Genomic DNA, 21,631 nt, shown 5'->3' with positions numbered 1-21,631 from the left:
ATAAAGTTATTGAACTCAAGTTTTATTCATCATAAAATTCATACAACTCCTCATCACTGTCAAAACTCCCAACCATGTGTTTGTCCTCATCTGTGTCTGATGACGAATCATTGTCTTCATATATTGCCTCGTCCTCAGTGGGAAATGCAAGTAAAAAAAATCTACAACCACTGTATAGGATGCACCCAGTTTTTAGACCCCCAATTTTTTTTTAAAAAGGTGCATCTTATACATGGGGAAATATGGTACTGTTCCCAAGTTAGTCCAGTGAGTGAGTGAGAAAGTTGTTCAGGACACCTGTTCAGATCCCAGCTCTGGCTCACTGAACCATCTCTATCTCTCATAAATCAATGTATGGAGTGTATTTAATCACCACTTGGGATTCTTTGTAATTCTACATGCGTTATCTAGTCTTCCCAACAATTTCATAAGCATGGCGTATTATCCTCTCTTGAGACAAAAATTGTGAGGTTCAGAGAGATTAAGTCAGGTGCCCATCGTCATGCTATCAGTGATTGAGTAGCTGAGCCGGTGTCAAAGCTAAATTCTGACTCCAGCTCTTTGCTCTTTACACACCACCATGCCACCACTCCAACTCTCACAGGTTGGTTTGACCCCAAAGAGAGAAGGACCAGTTGTCTCAATGCCCCGAAAGCAATTCCTGATAGTGAATGTCTAGGTAGTCAAAACTTAAAGTGGCTGATCATCAGACACAAATGGAGAAAGCTGACAAAATGTACATGCCCAGCCTTCTTCGCAGACCTATCAAACCAGAATCTGCAAATGTGAGACCCAGAAACCTTCACTTTTTTATCACCTTCCCCTAGTGCTTTGGACTAGTCTCAGAGCTGAGGGAAACACTGCATCAGCTAATGGGAAAAATCTCTCCCAAAGATAAGAGTCTAATACATCAGCTATTTTCTATGCCTGAAACATGAGTTGTTCAGTATCTGTTTGAACAATGAATAAATGTATGTAATGAATGAACTTCAGTGAACCCTCTGAAATGCACTGAAAGTATATAGATGTGAACTGTAGGAGGGTCATCCTTTAGGGACCGTCCACTTTTCTCTTTGATTCTGTTGGTGCTGTCTTAATAAACTTCTTCTCTGTTAGTGTCTGCTCACCACGGGGTTTATTGAACACCCTGAAGGCCCAGTCTTGCAGTCCAAAATTATGCAGATTTTAATGGACCCAAGGGATGGTCAGTGGAAGCTCCCTAGTGGATTAAGAAATTGAGAGCAGCCTGTGGCAGTAATGAACGTGTCTTCAAAGGTTATGCATTTGAGTTTCTAACACTGGTTGCTTGTTCTAAACTTATCCCTATTATGTGAACCAACTGCATTGGAAATCTTGTGAGAACAACTCTTCAAATGTGCTAGAGAGCTTTATGCTTGCCAGGAGAATAGCTTTTTTTTTTTTTAAGTCCAATTTTAATGTTTTCAATTCTAGACGGACTGGAGCCAGAAAATTGTCAACTGTTAAAATCAAGTGTTTCCTTTCTTTCCTTCCCTCCTTCTCTCTTCCCCTCTTTCTCTCTCTTTGTTTTAGCAAAGAAAGAAATATCTATCTAATGAGAACCTTTTAGGGGCTTGTTTGAGGGTCAGTGAATGAGATGGAAAAACGGTTTCAGGTTAGGGAGTGTCTGCTTTATATGTTCTCCCCAATTCCTCTGCGAATCCCCGCATCTTGGCCAGCTAACTATTGAACTCTCCTGATTGTTGCATGAACAGTATTTATAACCTATCTTCAGGAATGTGGAAATGTGTACAAGACCTATAAATTGCTTTAGTGTTTCCAGATTGTAATAAAGACATTTGTGGTAGACTTAGGCTTATGGACCTGTACCTGTGAGTGTCTGATTTTAGGCACAAACTGCCTAACTCCAGACGCTCTGAGTCTGATGTACCCTAAGATACTTTTCTAGGAGAACCCTTCTTCGTGTCAGCTCTCTCTAATGTGTCAATCAATGCACTGTGCTGTCTTGTCACAATCCAGCCAATGCTGAAACCATTAAGGTTTTATTAGCTTTGTCCTAGTATCATTATATTATGTAATCGGCAGAGCTTATTGACAGTTCCGATTTTCTGTACTATGGTTTTTATGGCCTGAGTTTACTAAGCACTCCTGGAATACTGGCTCCTGGAATTAATTTAAGAAAGAAAAAAAAGAAACCTTCTTAGGAAGGACTAGGAGAAACACACTTTGCAGAAAGCGTTTACATGATTTGTGCTTTGAGTCTTATTTTCTATGAAAAGAGTTAAAGTAAAGTAGCCTAGAATAACCACCGCTGGCCCTGTCATCTTTAACAGACTGTCAGGGCCAGGGTCTCCCTGTCTCCAAAGAGCGTTTTTTGCATGTTGATTTACACTCAGGCTTTCGAAACTGTGTTTTCAGCTTTTAAATGAAAATTTCTGTTTTTACCTAGCACTTTCCATTAAGCCATTCTTCATAATCTCCAGTTTCCTGCAGGGGAAACGTATTCAATGTGGCATTCAAACAAATAGGGAAGGAAAAAACAAACAAACAAAAAAAAAAAACTTTTGCTCTCAATATTTGAAATTCATCTTGTAAAGCAAACTCTTTTTATTCCCAAGAGTTAGAGACTTACACGTGAAATGGCTAATTATTTGGAATCATGGGTTTGTTTATTATTTACTAGGACCCAGGACTACCTCAGTGGGAAGCAAGGATTTGGGGGACAGTCCTGTGCAGTCAAAGTTTAGTTCCTTCTCTTGGCCGAGCTGGGTTTCATATCATGATCCATGTTACAACCAGCTTGGATCCGTGGGCAGAGCTTTTTGGATCTCTTCCTTGGCTTGTGTCTTCATATCCTTCAGATCCTCACGTAAAGGATCCTTCCTCTTAGCTTTTTTCCTGATGCCCTTTTCACACAGCACCCTGATTCCCTGGTGCCCTAAGGTTAGAGCTCTTTATGCTGTCCGGTAATCCCCTGCTTAGGCATTTATCTCCACTCACTAAACTTTAAGCCTCATGAAGCCAAAAATCACATCAGCTCTGCAAAAGACTATGTCCTCATTCTAGTGCCCAGTAAATACTGGTTGAATAGACGAATGAAAAATGAAATTGCATTTTGATGCTTTCCTAGTGTCCATGGCAAGGAGCATTTTTAGGTTCCGTTTATTAGAAATGTATCTTCAATTCCCTCTATAAAATCAGAACAATAATGTTAATCTTCTAAGGTACTTAGAAGATGGTACAGGTCAGTGGCTTCCAACTTGAGGAGGTTTTGCCACCCCAGGGGACATATATATGGGCCATGTCTGCAGACATGTTTGGGTGCTCATGGCAGCCCGACAACAAAGGAATATCAGGCCCAACATGTCAACAGTGCTGAGGCTGAGACATCCTGAGGTAAGTGAAAGTGCACAGAACTTGGCAGGTTAAAGGTGATTTTATTTTGCTCTACAAATTGGGATTCACCTCTTTGGATATCATTAACAATAACGAGCACACAGAGTATAACAGTTTATAATTATCACATTCTTGCCTTGTGTCAGGCACCATGTAAGCGTTTTACAAATATTATCCTACTTAATCTTCTCAACAGTGTTGTGAATTAGGAACTATCATTATCCTCATTTCTCATATGAGGAGACTAAGACTTAAAAGGTTAAGTAATTTATCCAAAGTCCTGCAGCTACGGAGCGTCAGAGGTGGGATGAGAACGCAGGGCTTTGGCTTTTGACAATTACACTATACTACTTTCTCTCTGAATACGGTTTCCTGCTTAAGGTATAAAAGGATATCTGTCCTCACGATGCAGTAGGAATTAGAGCTGAAAATACAGAGGAAATGGTAGCCTACTGAAATTTAAAAGAAAAAGAATATGGTTTTTTTTTCCTATGTATTTATAATTTTACACTTGCACTAATTTGAACAAAGATACAGTATATTGGCTGACATAATATATAGGCTGCTGTTGACCCAAGGATGAGAACAAACCTACCATGCTTTGTTATTTTGTGGGGTTCCCAAGAAACTCAAAGAAAACTCTGTGAGTTGATTTTCATTCAAAATTGCCCAATTTTCTGCAATCTAGTCATATTTGTAAATGTTTTCTGTGCACATATAAATATACATATGCACATTTTAAAACATTTTTGCAAGTACAACAAATGTAAAAATATACAAGGGGAGGGAGTGCCATACCTAACTTTAAGAAAAGGAACAGAATATATTTTGTTAAAAAAAAGAAAGAAAGAAAGAGAAAAATTGCACTTGTCATAGCTGATCAACACACTGTAATCTAGATGGGATTTTTTTCCTATGAAGATGGATAAGCAGTGACAGTTTGCCCATGGAATCCTATGAGGAGCTTTCTTCAGGACCACAGCCTCTTACTACCTAATTGTAAGAAAACCACTCCTAAGTACAATACACCTGCGAGAGTACAAGGACTACCTGGGACGAGGGTTGGCTGATGGGCCTTTCTCTCTCCTCCATAGGACACATCACAGGCACGTGGAAAATTTACAGTGTGGATACACTGAGTCCCCAGGTCCCTCCCTGACATGTTAACTCCCAATGATTATTGCCTTGAGGCTACTAGCTGACTAACTTTCCGAGTGAATACTGTCATCCTCAAGTATTGGTCAATTGTTTTCTAGGCCCTTAAAGCTTGGCATGGAAACACAGTTAAACTCTCTTCTTATTCCATCGGAACTTACTTAGAGAACGTGGAACAGCTGTTTTTTCCCCTTAGCAAATTCTGTTCACTGTGTGCCACCATCATCACACTTTGAAGATTCCTGTGGAATACTCAAAAATGTATTAAATTCTATTCTTTTAGCCGCACTTTTCCTACCTCTTTTGAAGAGTAAATGCTAATAGCACCAAACAGTTTTTTGTTCTCAAATAAATTGTGTTTTATAAAAATGGGAATCCTCTGATTATAAACAGCTCTTGAAGCTCCTCCCAGACATTAATGCTTGTCATTCAAACATTTTTCAAGAGTCCACTGAGGCTAAGGGACCTATATGGTCATAGCCCTGCTCTACCTATAAGATGTCATTTACATGTATGATTTGCGACTCTCTTGGACAAAAGTGATTCGTATGCCATGTATGCCTTTACTCTTCACAGAAGAGTCAGTTGATATGTTCTTACACATATTTCACATTTAATAAAACATTTGAGTGATCAAATAAGACGGAACTGTGTTTAGGGTAGTGCTTCTCAAATTTTAATGTGCATACCCTAGGGTCTCGCTAACATGTAGACTCTGGGTTTCCAACAACTTCTGAGGTCAAATGCATGCTGCTGGACTCAAGGATCATGCTTGAGTAGCAAGCTACTAGAAACATTGAGATGGTTTTGAAAATTTGAAACCTACAGATGGCATCAAGCCGATGACATTACACTCATTTTTCCTATACCACCCTTAGTTGTATTATAAATTATTCTTTAAACATATAGGGATTTTGTTAGAGGGGATGGCTCCTGGTCTGTGGCAAACCATACATTTGTTAAGTTTAAAAAATTAAATAATACTTGATTGTTATAAAGTATCACATCTATCTGTTTTTTTTTTTTCCTGGAAAGAGACCCCCCCCATACACACACCCCTTTTTAAGGTTTCTGATAATAAAAAATGAATTTTACCATGTCTGGTTGTCAAAGACATTTTTTAGTTGGTTCACAATATTTTAAATTATAAAACACATTTAAAATATCCTTGACACTTATATATTTTTTTCTTTTTAAATTATGTTTCTAAAGATAGCTAAGGGAACAGTTTCAAATAGTTCCTCTGTGCTTTTAGATATAAGTTGTTTCAATTTCTAGGTATTGGTGAGAATTAAGAGACTCTGAGCTTGCCGTGTCCTGTCATGTTAGCTTATTTTGTAGGGAAATCAAATCTGGCACCTTTCAATTAACTTCTTTACCTCTTTAATCTAAAAACAGATGGAGCACATCCTAGGGCAAGAAGGCATGATTACTATCTGTGGGTTGCCTTTACTTCTCCAACTGTGCCTTCTATCATTTCAACGTTTGCTGAAAGTCCTTCTTTAAAAGCAGAAGGTACTCATAGATGGGAGGAAGGTTGTGTTGTTGAAAAATAATGTATTTCCAGTCATGAGCGTGACAGCCCTCAAAGAGACCACATTGGTGTACCTGGAGTTCCCAAAAGAGGATTAAGTGGAAATGTGGCATGGGCTGTAGTTTGGTCATTGCACTTGGTAACTGGAGTGTAAGCTATTTTGGAGAAAGATGAAGATGAAAGGAAGCAAGAAGTGGGGAAAAAGTCTTCTCTCTGCTCTCACACATGCTTCTTTCTGTGCATTAAGTTGATACTGCGTCCTCAGTGTCAGATCAAAGGGGTGCATCTTTGAAATGACTTTGTCACTCCCTAATTTGCGCTTGTTAATTTATAACTGGAAAGGGTTTCACATTTTTTCCCTTACATTTTATTAATCGCTCGTCACTTGTTTCACCTTGACACAAGACTGCATCCAGTTGGATCTGTAGGTGATCATCATTGTTTGATTCAGTGGATTGATTCAGCAATGTGCCCGGTGTGCGTCTATCTGTTTGGTTATGCAAATGACGTGTAACAGAAGGTACTGATTTGGATTGTAAAATTCACAATGTGATCACTGATAGTGAGACGTAACAGTATGGTTTTCTTTGGAAGGTAATCGAGTCATTTTCATTTCTTGAATACCTTTACAACTAAATTATTGTTACTTAAAGGTATCACTTCATGCCAATCACCTGCTTCTAGCCATTGAGACCCAATCACGTCATTCTTGAAAGGCGTACAGTCAGATTAGCCCTCCTTCCATTACTGCCCTGAACTGACGCTTTTCTTTCTACTTTCCTACAACAGATTGCACACTGAGCTAAACCAAGAAGTTCATAGGCAGATCAACACCGACCTGATCGACGACAGAAGAAGGGAGTTCTGCCTGCCCCGCTGGGCCCGTTGACCACTGAGAACTTGGCTCCATTTATTGCCTGTGTGGAAAATTCTCTCTATTGAATTTTTGCTTTTCTCTTTTTTTGCACATGGAAGACAATAACAAGGAGGGCAGCACAGGCTGATAAGACCAGAGACCGCAGGAAGATTCTTGACTGTGGGCCTTTGGGACTTTTCCTCTAGCTGGAGTTCTGGACTTTGACAGAACCCCATCCAGTCATTTTGGTTTTGCGATCTATTTTTTCCTTTTTTTTTCTTTTCCCCGCCACATTGTATTTTATTTCTGTACATCAGAAATGGGCCTGCAGACCACACAGTGGCCCAGCCATGGGGCTTTTTTCCTGAAATCCTGGCTTGTCATTTCCCTGGGGCTCTACTCACAAGTGTCAAAACTCCTGGCGTGCCCCAGCGTGTGCCGCTGCGACAGGAACTTTGTCTACTGTAACGAGCGAAGCTTGACCTCAGTGCCTCTTGGGATCCCGGAGGGCGTAACCGTACTCTACCTCCACAACAACCAAATTAATAATGCTGGATTTCCTGCAGAACTGCACAACGTCCAGTCAGTGCACACGGTCTACCTGTATGGCAACCAACTGGATGAGTTCCCCATGAACCTTCCCAGGAACGTCCGAATTCTCCATCTGCAGGAAAACAATATTCAGACCATTTCACGAGCAGCTCTGGCCCAGCTCTTGAAGCTTGAGGAGCTACACCTGGATGACAATTCTATATCCACAGTGGGGGTGGAAGACGGGGCCTTCCGGGAGGCTATTAGCCTCAAGTTGTTGTTTTTATCCAAGAATCACCTGAGCAGTGTGCCAGTTGGGCTTCCCGTGGACTTGCAAGAGCTGAGAGTGGATGAAAACCGAATTGCTGTCATCTCAGACATGGCCTTTCAGAACCTCACGAGCTTGGAGCGTCTGATTGTGGACGGGAACCTCTTGACCAACAAGGGCATCGCCGAGGGCACCTTCAGCCATCTCACCAAGCTCAAGGAATTTTCAATCGTGAGGAATTCGCTCTCCCACCCCCCACCTGATCTCCCAGGTACGCATCTGATCCGGCTCTATCTGCAGGACAACCAGATAAACCACATCCCTTTGACAGCCTTCTCAAATCTCCGTAAGCTGGAACGGCTGGATATATCCAACAACCAACTGCGCGTGTTGACGCAAGGGGTCTTCGATAATCTCTCCAACCTGAAGCAGCTCACTGCTCGGAATAATCCTTGGTTTTGTGACTGCAGTATTAAATGGGTCACGGAATGGCTCAAATACATCCCTTCATCTCTCAACGTGCGAGGTTTCATGTGCCAAGGTCCTGAGCAAGTCCGGGGGATGGCTGTCAGGGAGTTGAATATGAATCTTCTGTCGTGTCCCACCACGACCCCCGGCCTGCCTCTCTTCACCCCAGCCCCAAGTACAGCTCCCCCGACAACTCAGCTCCCCACACTCTCCGCCCCCACCCCTGGCAGAAGCTATCCGCCTCCGACGCCGACCGCCTCGAAACTGCCCACGATTCCTGGCTGGGATGGCAGAGAAAGAGTGACCCCACCTATTTCTGAACGGATCCAGCTGTCGATCCATTTCGTGAATGACACTTGCATTCAAGTCAGCTGGCTCTCTCTTTTTACTGTGATGGCATACAAACTCACCTGGGTGAAAATGGGCCACAGTTTAGTGGGGGGCATTGTTCAGGAACGCATCGTCAGTGGCGAGAAGCAACATTTGAGCCTGGTCAATTTGGAGCCCAGATCCACCTATCGGATTTGTTTGGTGCCGCTGGATGCTTTTAACTACCGAGCCGTAGAAGATACCATTTGTTCTGAGGCCACCACCCATGCCTCCTATTTGAACAATGGCAGCAACACTGCTTCCAGCCACGAGCAGACGACTTCCCACAGCATGGGCTCCCCTTTTCTGCTGGCGGGCCTGATCGGGGGTGCAGTGATATTTGTGCTCGTGGTCTTGCTCAGCGTCTTTTGCTGGCACATGCACAAAAAGGGGCGCTACACCTCCCAGAAGTGGAAATACAACCGAGGCCGGCGGAAAGATGACTACTGTGAGGCGGGCACCAAGAAGGACAATTCCATCCTGGAGATGACAGAAACCAGCTTTCAGATCGTCTCCTTAAATAACGATCAGCTCCTTAAAGGAGATTTCAGACTGCAGCCCATTTACACCCCGAATGGGGGCATTAATTACACAGACTGCCATATCCCCAATAATATGCGCTATTGCAACAGCAGTGTCCCAGACCTGGAGCACTGCCATACGTGACAGCCAGAGGTCCAGCGTTATCAAGGCGGACAGGAACACTCTTGAGAACTCACACGTGTGTGCACGTAAAGACACGCAAATTACATTTGATAAATGTTACACAGATGCATTTGTGCATTTGAATACTCTGTAATTTATACGGTGTACTATATAATGGGATTTAAAACAAAGTGCTATCTTTTCTATTTCAAGTTAATTACAAACAGTTTTGTAACTCTTTGCTTTTTAAATCTTAAAAAAAAAAATAGTTGCTGAAGTACTGTACAGGGTTGTACAAAGAGAACCCAACGCCAAGGCAAAAGAACGAGTGATTCTTCCTTATGATGCTCACTAACCACTTTGTTGTCGAAGCTGTCAGAAAAAATTTCCTTTCCTAGGGCTGGTGGTCAGAGAAGAGGGCAGATTAAAATGGACTCATCAGGGTAGGGCAAATAATAGGGGTCAAACAAGAAACGGCCCAGATATCTTCCAGCTATTTCTATACTTCCTGATCTGGAAGAAAAGTTAAAAATTCCAAAATATAAGAAAGGAGGTAGCTTACCCTGATTTGACCCAAAACAGGAAATGGAGAAAACATCATGAGGACGTCAGTTCCTGTGAGATACATTAACCCAACCTGGCAGCATCAAGAAAATGAGCTGAGCTTTGAAAAGATCTGTAAACCTGGGGGGTTTGGCTTTCTGACTGGGAACTTAAAAATCACTCCTTGTGTTTTCCCAGCCCTATGTGATAACAGAGTTAGAGACCTGGGCCTGATTTTAGTCATCTTCAGGGACAGGAATGATGTCCCAGCCAGAAAACTCCCTTTAAAAGTGTTACTGTTCAAAGTATGTGTCAGGTTGAATCACATTCAACAGAGATATATTCTAGAATACTTTTTTTAGAAGAGGCTAATAAAATAATGGGAAGATTATATTCAATGGAATTATTTTTGATAATGAGAATTATTTGGGTAGATTCATTGCAGCTATGTCAACATGATATTTAGACCAACAAGGGGTCAATGTTTGCAATATACTAAAACCACTTATTATTTAAAAATTATTGGTACCATTTAGACAAAAGCAAGGGATCAGCGGTTCTGCTATACTACGTCAACTGCCTTTGTCAGTATCATGTTGAAATAGCTCGAATTAATACCTTATTCCCTCGCAAATTCTTGTCTTCCAATCACCTCACATATATTTTCGTAATTAGCTGTTTATGCTCCATTTGTTTTTCTTCCTCCCTCTGCTCAAAATTTGAAAGAACATTACAGATGCCAGTCTTGGTTGCACAAAATATCTATCTACACTCACACACTTTAAAATGTATACTAATTTTCACTGGTGATAATTCTGTAAGGACACTTCAAAGCTGGCCGAAATAATGTATTTAATTTTTTGTTTTAAAGAAGCAATATTGCGCTTCCACCTTGGACTGACTTTGATCCTGTCCTAATTTTGAAATTTTATGTATTCCTTTTCAATCTTGGATGTTCCTCTTCTTTGGGAATAGGGGAGGGATCATCAATCTTATATTAACAGGACACCAGATGAGAAATGAACAAGCGAGAGAGCGGGGGTGCGTTGCCCTCATCTTGGCAGAATGGGGCACAGAGCAAAGGGCACAGAGAGAAGAGGGAGGGCTGGGCTTCTTTCCAGAGATTTTTGAAGCGATGTCAATCCTCAGAAAGCATATATAATTTACTCCTTTTCATCCCTGAGATGTGGAAGGGCTATAGATTACATACATTATCTAAAAAAAATACACCCTTGGTAAAGGAAAAGTCTTTTCAAAATCAAATGTAGGCATTTCACTCTGTGTTGCCTATTTCCTTTATCACTGGTCATTATTTTAGGGACCCATGAAGTTAATGTCACCATGGTTTTGGTTCTCTCTCTCTCTCTCTCGCTCTCTCTCTCTCTCTCTCTCTCTCTCTCTCTCTCTCTCAACAAAATAGAACTGTGATGTGTCTTCTTTGTAAAAGTTTAGGTATAAAATGCTATGCAAGTTTTTCTTTATAGTAAGAGCTTTATTTTCCTTAATAATATACCCCGAACTTATATGTTTTAATCTCCCTTGTCCCTCAGAATAAGCAGAAACTATAACTGAAGATACAATGTTGTAGACACAAAAATTGAAACTGTGCAGTCGAGCTGAAATTAGCTATGACTTAATTTGAATTAATTCTACAGTGATTTTGGTTTCCATTGTAGTCTATTAGCTAGTGAGTTCTGGCTGTTGCTTTTTTAAAGCTAGGTCCACACAGTGATGGGATAAGGCAAGCCGTGAAGGTGGTCAGTGTACCAGTAAGCCATCTAAAATTCGGGACAATGACATGGGGTTTTGTGTATTTAACTGGATAATTCCCTTCCACTGTCCTCTTCCCCTTGGCTGTGTAGATAAAACTATGTGTTCAAATGATGGTACTCTGACTTTTGACAGTTTTTTCCCCCTTTTATCCACAAAATATTCTTTCTCATTTATTTGTGTTGTGTGTATAACCCCCAGTGGGATACTTGGCTGCTGAAATGTCTGATCTGGGCCAAGAAGACCAAGGTTGGAGAGGTTTCTGTAATGTTTTATGGGATTCACAGAACTATTTGGGGCTTAAGTGGTACCATGGGGACCTAGTCATGTAAAATGGTTAGAGTGATTCAAAAAGGTTCCTTTGCTAGAAGGTGTTCCTAAAGAGATAGAATCTAGTGACAGATTTTATTTTGACCTTGTGCACAACATGACAAAGATGGCTAAAATGAAAATCAGTCCTCCATTTGTCATAGCATCCCTGAGGCTCTCACCTACCCCAGGATAAGAAGCACATTATGGGATTTGTAATGTCTTCTGTGTCTTAGGAAAACCACTGAACAACCATCAGTGGTAGATGATGCTTTGATTGCCATTTTTAGCCATGAGAATGTCTTTTGTTCATACATCTGCACTATCTTCGGGCCTTTCTTGCTGGCATTCTTATTTATTTTGAGGTCAAGATTCAAGGTTGAGGGTGCAGGCCAAGACCATGAACACAGCCATCCTCACTGGCTTATAAAGAACTTGATGCAGCCTGAGGTGATCTGAGATAGTATGCAGAGGACACTCTGAGAGAAAAAGGCATAGCCATGGTCATACAGATATCACTGACCATTATTCATTCCCAGGGTTGTCATTAATGCCTACTTGTTTGGAAAGCTGTGTTTGATCATGGACAGACCCTGGGCCTTCCTTAAAACCGTCCAATGTGTTAGCGGCCCGTCACATGGGACCATTGCAGGGAGAGACAAGGTGTGTGTTCCCCTGCCTATTTGCCTTGTGAAACAAGAGGACAACTTTTTACCCTGTGAGAAATAATGTGATTTCTAATTATCTGGATATTGGGTAAAATTTATTAGATTTCTCCCCCCTCAAGGTAAAAAAAAAAAAAAAGTGTAATGTGACCAGTCTGGTAAAATGTATTCATGAAGTAGCTAACATTATTGCTCCATTTCCTACTAGTGCAGATCATAATGGCCTGAGTCATTTCACAGGAGTCAAGAATTTCCTTCCCCACCAAGGAGGACATGCTCTTCATATTGTTAGCAGAGCATCCATTCTAAACACAAGGCGATACTGTTGTAACCCACAGGGGGCAGACGCGGCCTCGGCCAGCCAACCTTAGCTGCGGAGCCTATTGCAACTTTTGACAGTGAAGTGGTTAATTTCCATTGATGTCTTTGCTTATAGCATTTTCCTCTAATCTAGGACAAGGAGACATTATGTTTTGCTTTAGAACGTGAGAATAACAGTTTTGCTCATGATGTATATTTCCAGCTGCGTGAGAAAGCAAAGCAGAAAAGAGTGCCCAAATGGGAAAGAGATACATACATACACAAAACAAGCAAACAAAAAACCCCTTCTAGTTCTTAGTCTTGTCAAATCTTGCCAATGCTCTCTTTTTTTTTTTTTTTAAAGTCAAAATGCTAACTTAGGAAGCTCTAGCTTACCTCCTCTAATTTCGTCAGGAAGGTCGAATTATTGTACAATTGTTGGCGATGGGGGATGCTTGTCACTGATTGTGGGGAGAAAATTTTGTACGCATATGATACTGTTGTTATAACACACAATTCAGATGATTTTGCTAAAGTTGTTGTTTTTCTAGCAGCACACTCACCAGAAGAGCACAAAGCAAGGCCATCGCAGCAGGCATTTTTAAACTAGTGTAAAACACGTGCGTGTACACACACACACACACACACACACACACACACACAAACATGCACACTGGGGCATTTGTAAAGATATCTATGGGATGTAAGATTTATAACCTTTTCAAAGCAAGGTGAAGAAAGCATTGCCACTGTGTGTCCCTCCTAGGACCAGTATGTCTTCACTGAAAGTTAATCCTCATGATTTGTTATTGTTTGAACCATATGTTGATTTGCTTCCGGTTTGTGTTGAGTGCGTTCTCGCTGACAAGGGACTGCAAGGGGCTGGAAGGTCCGGCATCACACACCCTCTGAGACCTACCATGTCACACACGTTGTTAACTACAAATTTCACTCTACACTATACAGTACCTTGTTGATATATTCAGTAAAGGCTTATTTTAAAAGAAAACCACATTGTGTTTATCTGAATAAGTTTTTTGGGTTATAGCCAATACTTGTTAGTGTGAAAGAGAAATGAGAGATGCAGGAGGATGGTAAGAATGAAGGATTTTTCATTTTGTCTCACCTTGAAGACTTCGGTGTTTTAAGACCATCTAACCCTTTTCATGTGAGGGATTTATATGAAATCTTCGTGTCCCCACTAAATTCTTTGTTCCTATGAATATCTTTTAAATATGCACACATACATGGAGCATGTTATTTTGTATTCATGAAATATATATTGTTTAGGATATAAATATCAATGTAGTTATCTAATCAGAATAGTCTTTTTATCCTATTTCATAATATAGACTAGTATTGATTTTAAATGTCAATTTTCCTAAAGAATTCTTATGGTCTTTTTCAACTTCGGAATTTTTTTATAGGTCATGAACCCATACTTTTAAAAAACGTTCATGAAATAGTACCTATTCAAGTTCAGCTCTGGATTAATCTCATGATTTTCCAGAACCCCTTTTCCTATCCCCCTTGGCCATTTTACTAATAATATATTTGACAGAGATTGAATTAGGAAATAAAATCATGACATTTCAGTTAACTAATATTAATTATTTGTAGAATCTCTGTTGGAAAATTAACTATGGAAGAGAGTAGTAACAGGTGAGTCATGTTACACTTGGGAGATCTCATGTAAAATAATGTCCATGCATTTTTTTGTTACTTTTGCCAAGAATTGCAGACCTTATTCTATAAAGACTGGACCTTTAGTCAAAGAAGTTTATTAAACTCCTACTCTGTTCCAGCCATTTGGCTGAGTTCAGAGGTCTCATAGATGAATAAAATACGTATAGTCTTAGCCAACTCAAGCATACTTTGTACTCTACAGTGTTCCTAAAGAAATTTGTTTCTTCTCAATGTATTTCCTCCTCATCCAGTTTCTACAGAGGACTATCATAGGGTCTACTAGGGATTCAGAGAAAACTATGACTCCACTGCTGAGGAGCTTACAGATTGTGTAATAAACTCATGATTTAACACATTCTAGAGTCTCAGAGCCCATGCAATGACTTAACATTTTCTCTCATTAAATTCAACAGAGTATCTGAAGTAACAAAAGAGACATACATACTTGTTGGTAAATTTGATGACGCATCTGTTGTATGTATTAGACCATCTTGGTGTTCAATAGATGAAACCGTGATAGTGCATTGATAAAATCAGAACTCAATTTGAATTAAAATTTCAAATTTATACCAAGTAATTGAAAATGTAAGAATTGTATTTTGTAATTACACAGACAACCTCTTAAATTTCTATTGTGCCCCAGAATGGGAATCTATCAAAAATAATAATAATGGCACGTGACAGTTACTGAGCACCTACGTGTATGTAAGACTGTATTCCAAATGCTTTGATACACTTGATTGCATCCTGTAAGGCACACTCTCTTAATTTTTCAGATTTTCAAGCTCAGCTTCCTGAGCAGTGAAGTGATTGGTCCCTAATTACAAAACCTGTAAATGGCAGAGTCAGGAATTAACCCCAAGCATGACACCATGGATTCTTCACTGTTTTCTTGCCTGTTAATAAATTGACTAGACTTAAGACTGATTAGCCTTTAGGAAGAATTCTTAGTCAATGGTTTAAGATTTTTTTGATGATGGATATATCACAACTTCACTCTGGGTGCATATATTTATTATTGTGTCAAACCAAGGGAATATTTTTATAAACCTCAAAATACCCATGTGTTTGAAATCCCTTGGTCATCCATTCCCATTTTTTTATTAGAAATTCTGTTTTTGTGATTATTTGATGGCTGTACATTTATCTGATTTGAAAGCTTCAGATGGACTCCAGATATGCCTACACCCATAGGGTGAGCTAGGAGGACTATTAAAAGGACTTAAGTCAGGCTATTTTTAGTAATGATTGTTTTTTATACTTGAGAGGTTTCTCTAAGTATTTTGTAGATCCTGCTGAAGATGCTCCTATGTCAGAAGCTATTAGGGCATTAGCAGACTGATTTCTGCACTTACACTCTTTTTCTTTGTAGCGTAAATAGAGAATGTGTGCTTTAGAGGATATTATACAAGCTTTATTTTCATTAGTTATAGAGAAAGCTAAGGATAAAGAATTTTTCATGTTATACTCCAAACCAGATGTCATTTTAGCAGACACACACCAACGGATGATTACATTTGTCAATTTTTCTGATATGAAGTCTAAACTAGATGAGAACTTCAATATACCCTTAGGGGGATTCTTATCATTTCAATGACATATTAAACCTCCATATTGGGTCAATCTTTTCCTAATCAAATATGAAACTGTGCTGGCTCTGAGTCAGCCAAACTCTCTGGTTTGGGTAGTATGGGCCTTTGTTAGTTTAGTTTGCTTTTCGTTCAGCAAATATTTGTGGAGGCCTGGTTAGTTTGGGTGCTGAATAAGACTTTTCCAAGACAGTTAACTTTACATCATCAAAAGTCTCTCCAAGGGGCTGCTGGTATTCACCCCATGGCCTTGGCTGTTCCTACCTCTTTTTGAACGCTGGCCCTCCTACATTTAGATAATCAGCCAGCCATCCCAATCCCAGCACTTACGTGCTCTCTCGCATATGTTTGCTTCTCTGTTTCCTAACTCCGATATGGTTAAGACCCTTCCTCTAGTCTGTTCCCACTTCAACCTCTCTTACACACTGGGGGCCAAAGGGTAATCTAAAAAGAATACCTGACTGTGGCATCGTCTTGTATTAAAAAAATATTACTATTATTTACAAGATAGAATTCTAACTCCTTGTGTGACATATGAGCACACGCCATATCACACATTCTCCCTGCCATTCCTTACCAGTATTTCTTCCTCACCTCAGCCATATGTGCTCTATTTTAGATCTATATTTTAAATGAATAAACAAAAAGCTTTCAGTCTATCTCCAGGAGATCTCGAGCTCCTCAGACCACTGTAGTTTTGCCAAGGTCTTTTCATTCTCTGACATTCACTTTCTCCTTTGCCCGGCGTGTTCCTCCTTCAAGATACAATTCAAATTACCAGACCCACAACCTTGCCGAGCAAGCTTCTTGAACCACACCTGTCAACCATCTGACTCCTCTGGTGCAGTTGAACTTTAAAATACTTTTATTTATAGCACCTCTGTATTATATTTTTTCATGGGTCTGTTTTATGGCTGTTCTCTGGCCCCCCTGGAGACAGAGCACGCATTCTGTCAATTGTTGTGTCTCATTCAGCACTGAATGTGGTATCCAGCCCCCGGCAGATGCCTAATACCTGCTTTGAGAGAAAGTGTGAATGGAGCACATGGGGCCCTGCAGCGATATATCAGGCTCTTTCTGGGGTAAGGTCTCCACCCACCCAGAGCAGCAGCGCAAATAATAGCTACTTTGTCCCTGTGGCTGGGTGACTTAAAACGAAGCCTCAGAAAGAGCTGTGGAATTCTGAATTGTGTGGGACAGGACTTGCTCAAACACTACAATATGCATTTTACAAGAAGCAGTGAACATGGACATTTTCTTCAAAACCTTTAGGTTTACACATTGCTATTGTTTCTAGAAATTTTTTGTGTGTGATTATTTGCTGGCCACACACTCATTTGATTTGAAAGCTTTAGAAGGAATCAAGATATGTCTACACCCACAGGGGAGGCTGAGACTTGAAGAATATCCTTTTTACATTTTGCAGACAATCTCAGAGCTCTGAGCCAGGCATACAATGACATCTTAAAGGATTGTCACCTTGGGATTGACATTGTCAAAATGTCACCATCTTGAAAAGTATGGGTAGACACAAAGTCAAAGTAAACTATTTTGACAGTTTGCTAGTCAAAATGAATTCTTCACATGTAAAAGCAGAGTTAGATTATTATTATTTTGTTTGTTTCAATCAGCAATAGCAAAAGGGACAGTCATTACTATGTCATAGCCTATGTCTAAAATATGGCATACATCATTTAAAGGTTCACATTGTATTATCTTGGTTATTACCATGAAAATAAGTAATTCTCTTCTAGAAAGGATAGTCCCGTAAAAAGGGAGGCTATGGAGAATGGTGGTTATGAAGAACTCGGACTTAACTCAGGCTGACTTGTTTTGGAAACCAGCCTCTGCCCTTGGCCTGCCAATTGGCCTTGTTAATAACCTATACTTGATAGGCATTGGTTTCTTTTGCTGTAACTGGACACAGTGAAATCTAACACATATGGTGGTTGTCAGAATTGAAGGCGTGTAGAAAAGTTAACACAGTAGCTGGGACTCAATATCTAAAATCAAGCATCATGTATTTTTCAGCCAAACCAAATTCACAGGCACAGGGTGACACGTTGCCAACTGTGTGTGAGAAAAGCAAACTTTTTGCATATTAGGATCAGAACTATGTGTAAGGATTGTCTATTTAAAGGTAGCTTGCATCCCAAATACCACATACCTCCACAACCATTTCCAATACGAGTCTGACAGGGAGTTTTCCACAATTTCCCCCTATTCTCTTTTTCTGGAAATGTTGGGGAAAGCACAGGGTAACACAGAATAATACCAGGTCCTCTGTCCTGGTGAATGAGTGGGACCAATGAACAGCATTGTTGAAGAGACAGATAAAAGACTTCTTTGTGGTGTAGCATATTGCCTCTCTGAGCTGCCGAGCACTCACAGGTGTGGTTATTGCTGAAAATTAATTCAGGAACTGTATCACATGGCGCCTGAGAAAGAGTGTTCAGAATACACTAGGAAACTGAAACATTTAAAATAATCAAGATACTAACTTTGTTTCAAAATTCTCTGTTAAATGACATAGTTTTATTTCATTCTACTACAGGACTAAACATACGATGTACATCCACATTTGGTTGACAGATAGTGGTGATGGTAGCTACCAAATGTAGGAGCATTTTAATGGCTCTGCAATGCAGATGTAATAGTCTACCAGCTGTCACGCAGTTACTTTTTACAATCAATACCATTCTTAATCTTGCAATCTAGCTGTAATTAAGAGGCACGCATCCTCTTCAGCTGGGTTGTGTTGTTGTTTTCCTTCTGTACACTTCCTGCTAATGGTAAGTAAAATAGTCTCAAGGCAGCCCCCTCACTGGGGTCTATATTAACATTATTTCCCTTTTTATTCTGTCTTTCCTTGCTCAATAAATGCAGAATAGCAGATATTCGAATGGTAGGCAGGAGGGATATCCTTTCTCTTCTAGTCCTTGACTGCAGAGTTAAATTGATTTCAGGGTAGTTATAAATCACCAATGGCATTCCCGTGGTCCATAACCAATTGCTATTCATTGGGGCCAGTGCCTGTTTTGATAGGTTGGCCCCCAGCTCTTTCTATTGTTAAATATTTTACATATTAGCTTTCATCAGTGGAATACAGTATGCTCCACTAGTGTATCTGAAGTAAGAGGAAACCAGTTGCTTGGGAATGGAGGGCAGTTGCATCTGAGAACAGTCATTTCTATATAGCTTATCGGATGGGGAGCTAAATTATTGAAACATGATAAATCTCTGAGTTCAAAGCTGTCTAGCACTCGATTCATTCTTGTCCCATTCTAACCTTGAGCCTTGGGCACTTGTGTGTGCTATTACTGAATGTTCCTAAGCCTCAGTTTCCTCATATGTAAAATGGAGTACTGTACTCCTGAGTAGTCAATGGGATAATTTATATCAAGTGTTCAGTACAGTGACTGGGATTCACTTAAATCCATTATGGCTGAAAAATTACAAATGAATAGAAAGACAAGCAAGTGAAACAAAACTCATTCTTATTAACTCAATTACCTTTCCCTCAAAATAAGGAAATTCAAGCCATATTACTAAGTAGACATATTTATAAAGCATTATTTCCATAAAAAGTATCAAAGATAGATTTCCCTATAATAAAGAATTTATTTAAAATATTGAATGCATCTTCCATCTTTATAGGCCTTTTATGCACTAGCTGTTAAACTTTTAAATAGTCAACAGAAAAGGAATTATGAAAAGAGTCTCCAGAAAAATGCTAAATGTGGTTTATTTTTGATGAAAGAACAGATTTCAACTCTTGACTCTGGCACTTCTTATCATTGAAACTTGAAAAAGTATACAATTATGGTCTTAAAAAATAAAGGACACGTTTTTAGAATAATTAGAAAATACTTGTTTCCAGGACCTTCAAAGCATTTACAAAATTACTACTTAACAGATAACAATGGATGTTAATTTCAAAATGTTTAACCTTAAAATTGTTGCCTAAGTATCCCTGCCAGTTAACAAAAGCTTCATGTGCTTACATGATACACCTGAATTTAATAATGAAGCATTGTTTTATTAAGATGTTTATATAATGCAGACTTTCCAATAACTTATAGCAGTCTAATTGTTGATATTTTAAATGAATGGCTTTTAATTGTGTAGTAGAAAGTGCTCATTGGGACTCAGGTTGAGGTATCATTATACCTTCACCTCTCTTACAAGCTGTTATGTATGGCAGTCATTCATTAACTCTTTGTTATGAAAATTTTAAAAGTTAATTAATTCTATAAAGGGAATTTAATAAAATGTAACCATATTAGTACAATAATTATTTTTTAAAGTTAATTAAGTATTATGCTACCTCTATAAAGGACCAAAATAGCATTTTAAAAGGAATTTATCAAAGTATATGTTATGAAATTATTTAATAATAGTTTTTCAAACATTAAAATTCCACCTGGCAGTTTAGGAACATCCCTAATAATGCTGAAATACAAGTAAATCAAAGATGAAGTTTCCCAGGGTAAAAACACATTGTTATTAATCTTAACTATGTTTCTATAGTGAGGGAAATTCAAAACTTCAGAGGCATGTTTTTGAAATCATTTACTTTAATAAAGAAAGCTTTAACTAATGAAATAATTACTATAAAGTGAGTATGTTAAAAAAAAGGTAACCTGAAAAGTAAAATGAAAAGTAAATAGCAAACTAGCATAAAGAAGAGAGAAAGACATAAATAAAATGTTTGTAAAAAATTACCATTTTAACAAGTAAAAAAACAAAGCAAAAACAAAAGCAAAATAAAAAGCACAAAAAACAAGTTTTACAGAAAAGTGATCAAAGTCCTGGCAAGTTAATTGTGGTGTGACATACATTTTTAGGGAAAAATAAGCAACATGTTTTGTAGACATATGAATAAACACATTTAAACATACAAATCATTTTTGGCATGGGTACAACTTAATTTAGAATATATGGAAGAAAAATTGCACCTAGACCAAGAAGTTATCAAAAGCATTAACAAGTAGTTTAAACTATTAACTGTCCAAGGACTAGAAAGCTGAACTGCTCTTACTAAAAGTTATTCAAGAATGCCCATGGTATATGAGCTGGTGGAAATAGCATTGCCTTTGGAGTTTAAATATTGGCTTATTTACTTAACGGGTGTGTTCCCTAGCCAAATAACTAACATCTTTAATATTTGGTTTCTTATCTTTAAAACGGTGTAATAGAAACACCTGCCATAGTGTTGGTGTGAGAATTAATTTACAGTCACCAGCACAGTTCCTAGTATACAGCCGTTGCTCAGCTGTCTTAACTCTATCCAATTTCTTCCTGTCATCCCTTTTCTAGCATGTCTTTCCTTTTCTATCACTCTTGGTAGTACAATGTACTTTCCTGTCTTCCTGCAATGAGTACAAACACCTCACAGTCTGCTCTTTCACGAGATCCTCAGAGGGAGCTGCTGCTTCACATGACCAGGAATGACGTAGCTCTGAGTGTGGAGCCAGCCATCCTGCCATACTTTGGGTATGCTCATTCACTGTTTGACTTAAATTATGATTTTCAAACATAGTAGTTTCCTTTTGAGCTTCTTCTGTT

General features: G+C 39.2%; 1 protein-coding gene across 2 annotated transcripts in view; it reads left to right on the top strand.

Moving 5' to 3' along the window:
* The window catches only part of FLRT2 (fibronectin leucine rich transmembrane protein 2), a 114,591-nt gene extending 99,196 nt beyond the window's left edge, over nucleotides 1-15,395 (top strand). For both annotated transcript variants that reach the window (XM_019628682.1, XM_019628681.1), the window contains one exon: nucleotides 6,854-15,395. In XM_019628682.1, the coding sequence (XP_019484227.1) occupies nucleotides 7,240-9,222 (1,983 nt within the window). In that variant the 5' untranslated portion in view covers nucleotides 6,854-7,239 and the 3' untranslated portion in view covers nucleotides 9,223-15,395. The remainder of the gene's footprint in view (nucleotides 1-6,853) is intronic.
* Nucleotides 15,396-21,631: the final 6,236 nt, after the last annotated feature.

Source organism: Hipposideros armiger, unplaced genomic scaffold (genome assembly GCF_001890085.2).
Source record: "Hipposideros armiger isolate ML-2016 unplaced genomic scaffold, ASM189008v1 scaffold_805, whole genome shotgun sequence".
Classification (NCBI taxonomy): Eukaryota; Metazoa; Chordata; class Mammalia; order Chiroptera; family Hipposideridae; genus Hipposideros; species Hipposideros armiger.
The sequence above is the reverse complement of the archived record's forward strand: the minus strand, read 5'-3'. Positions and strand labels throughout refer to the sequence as shown.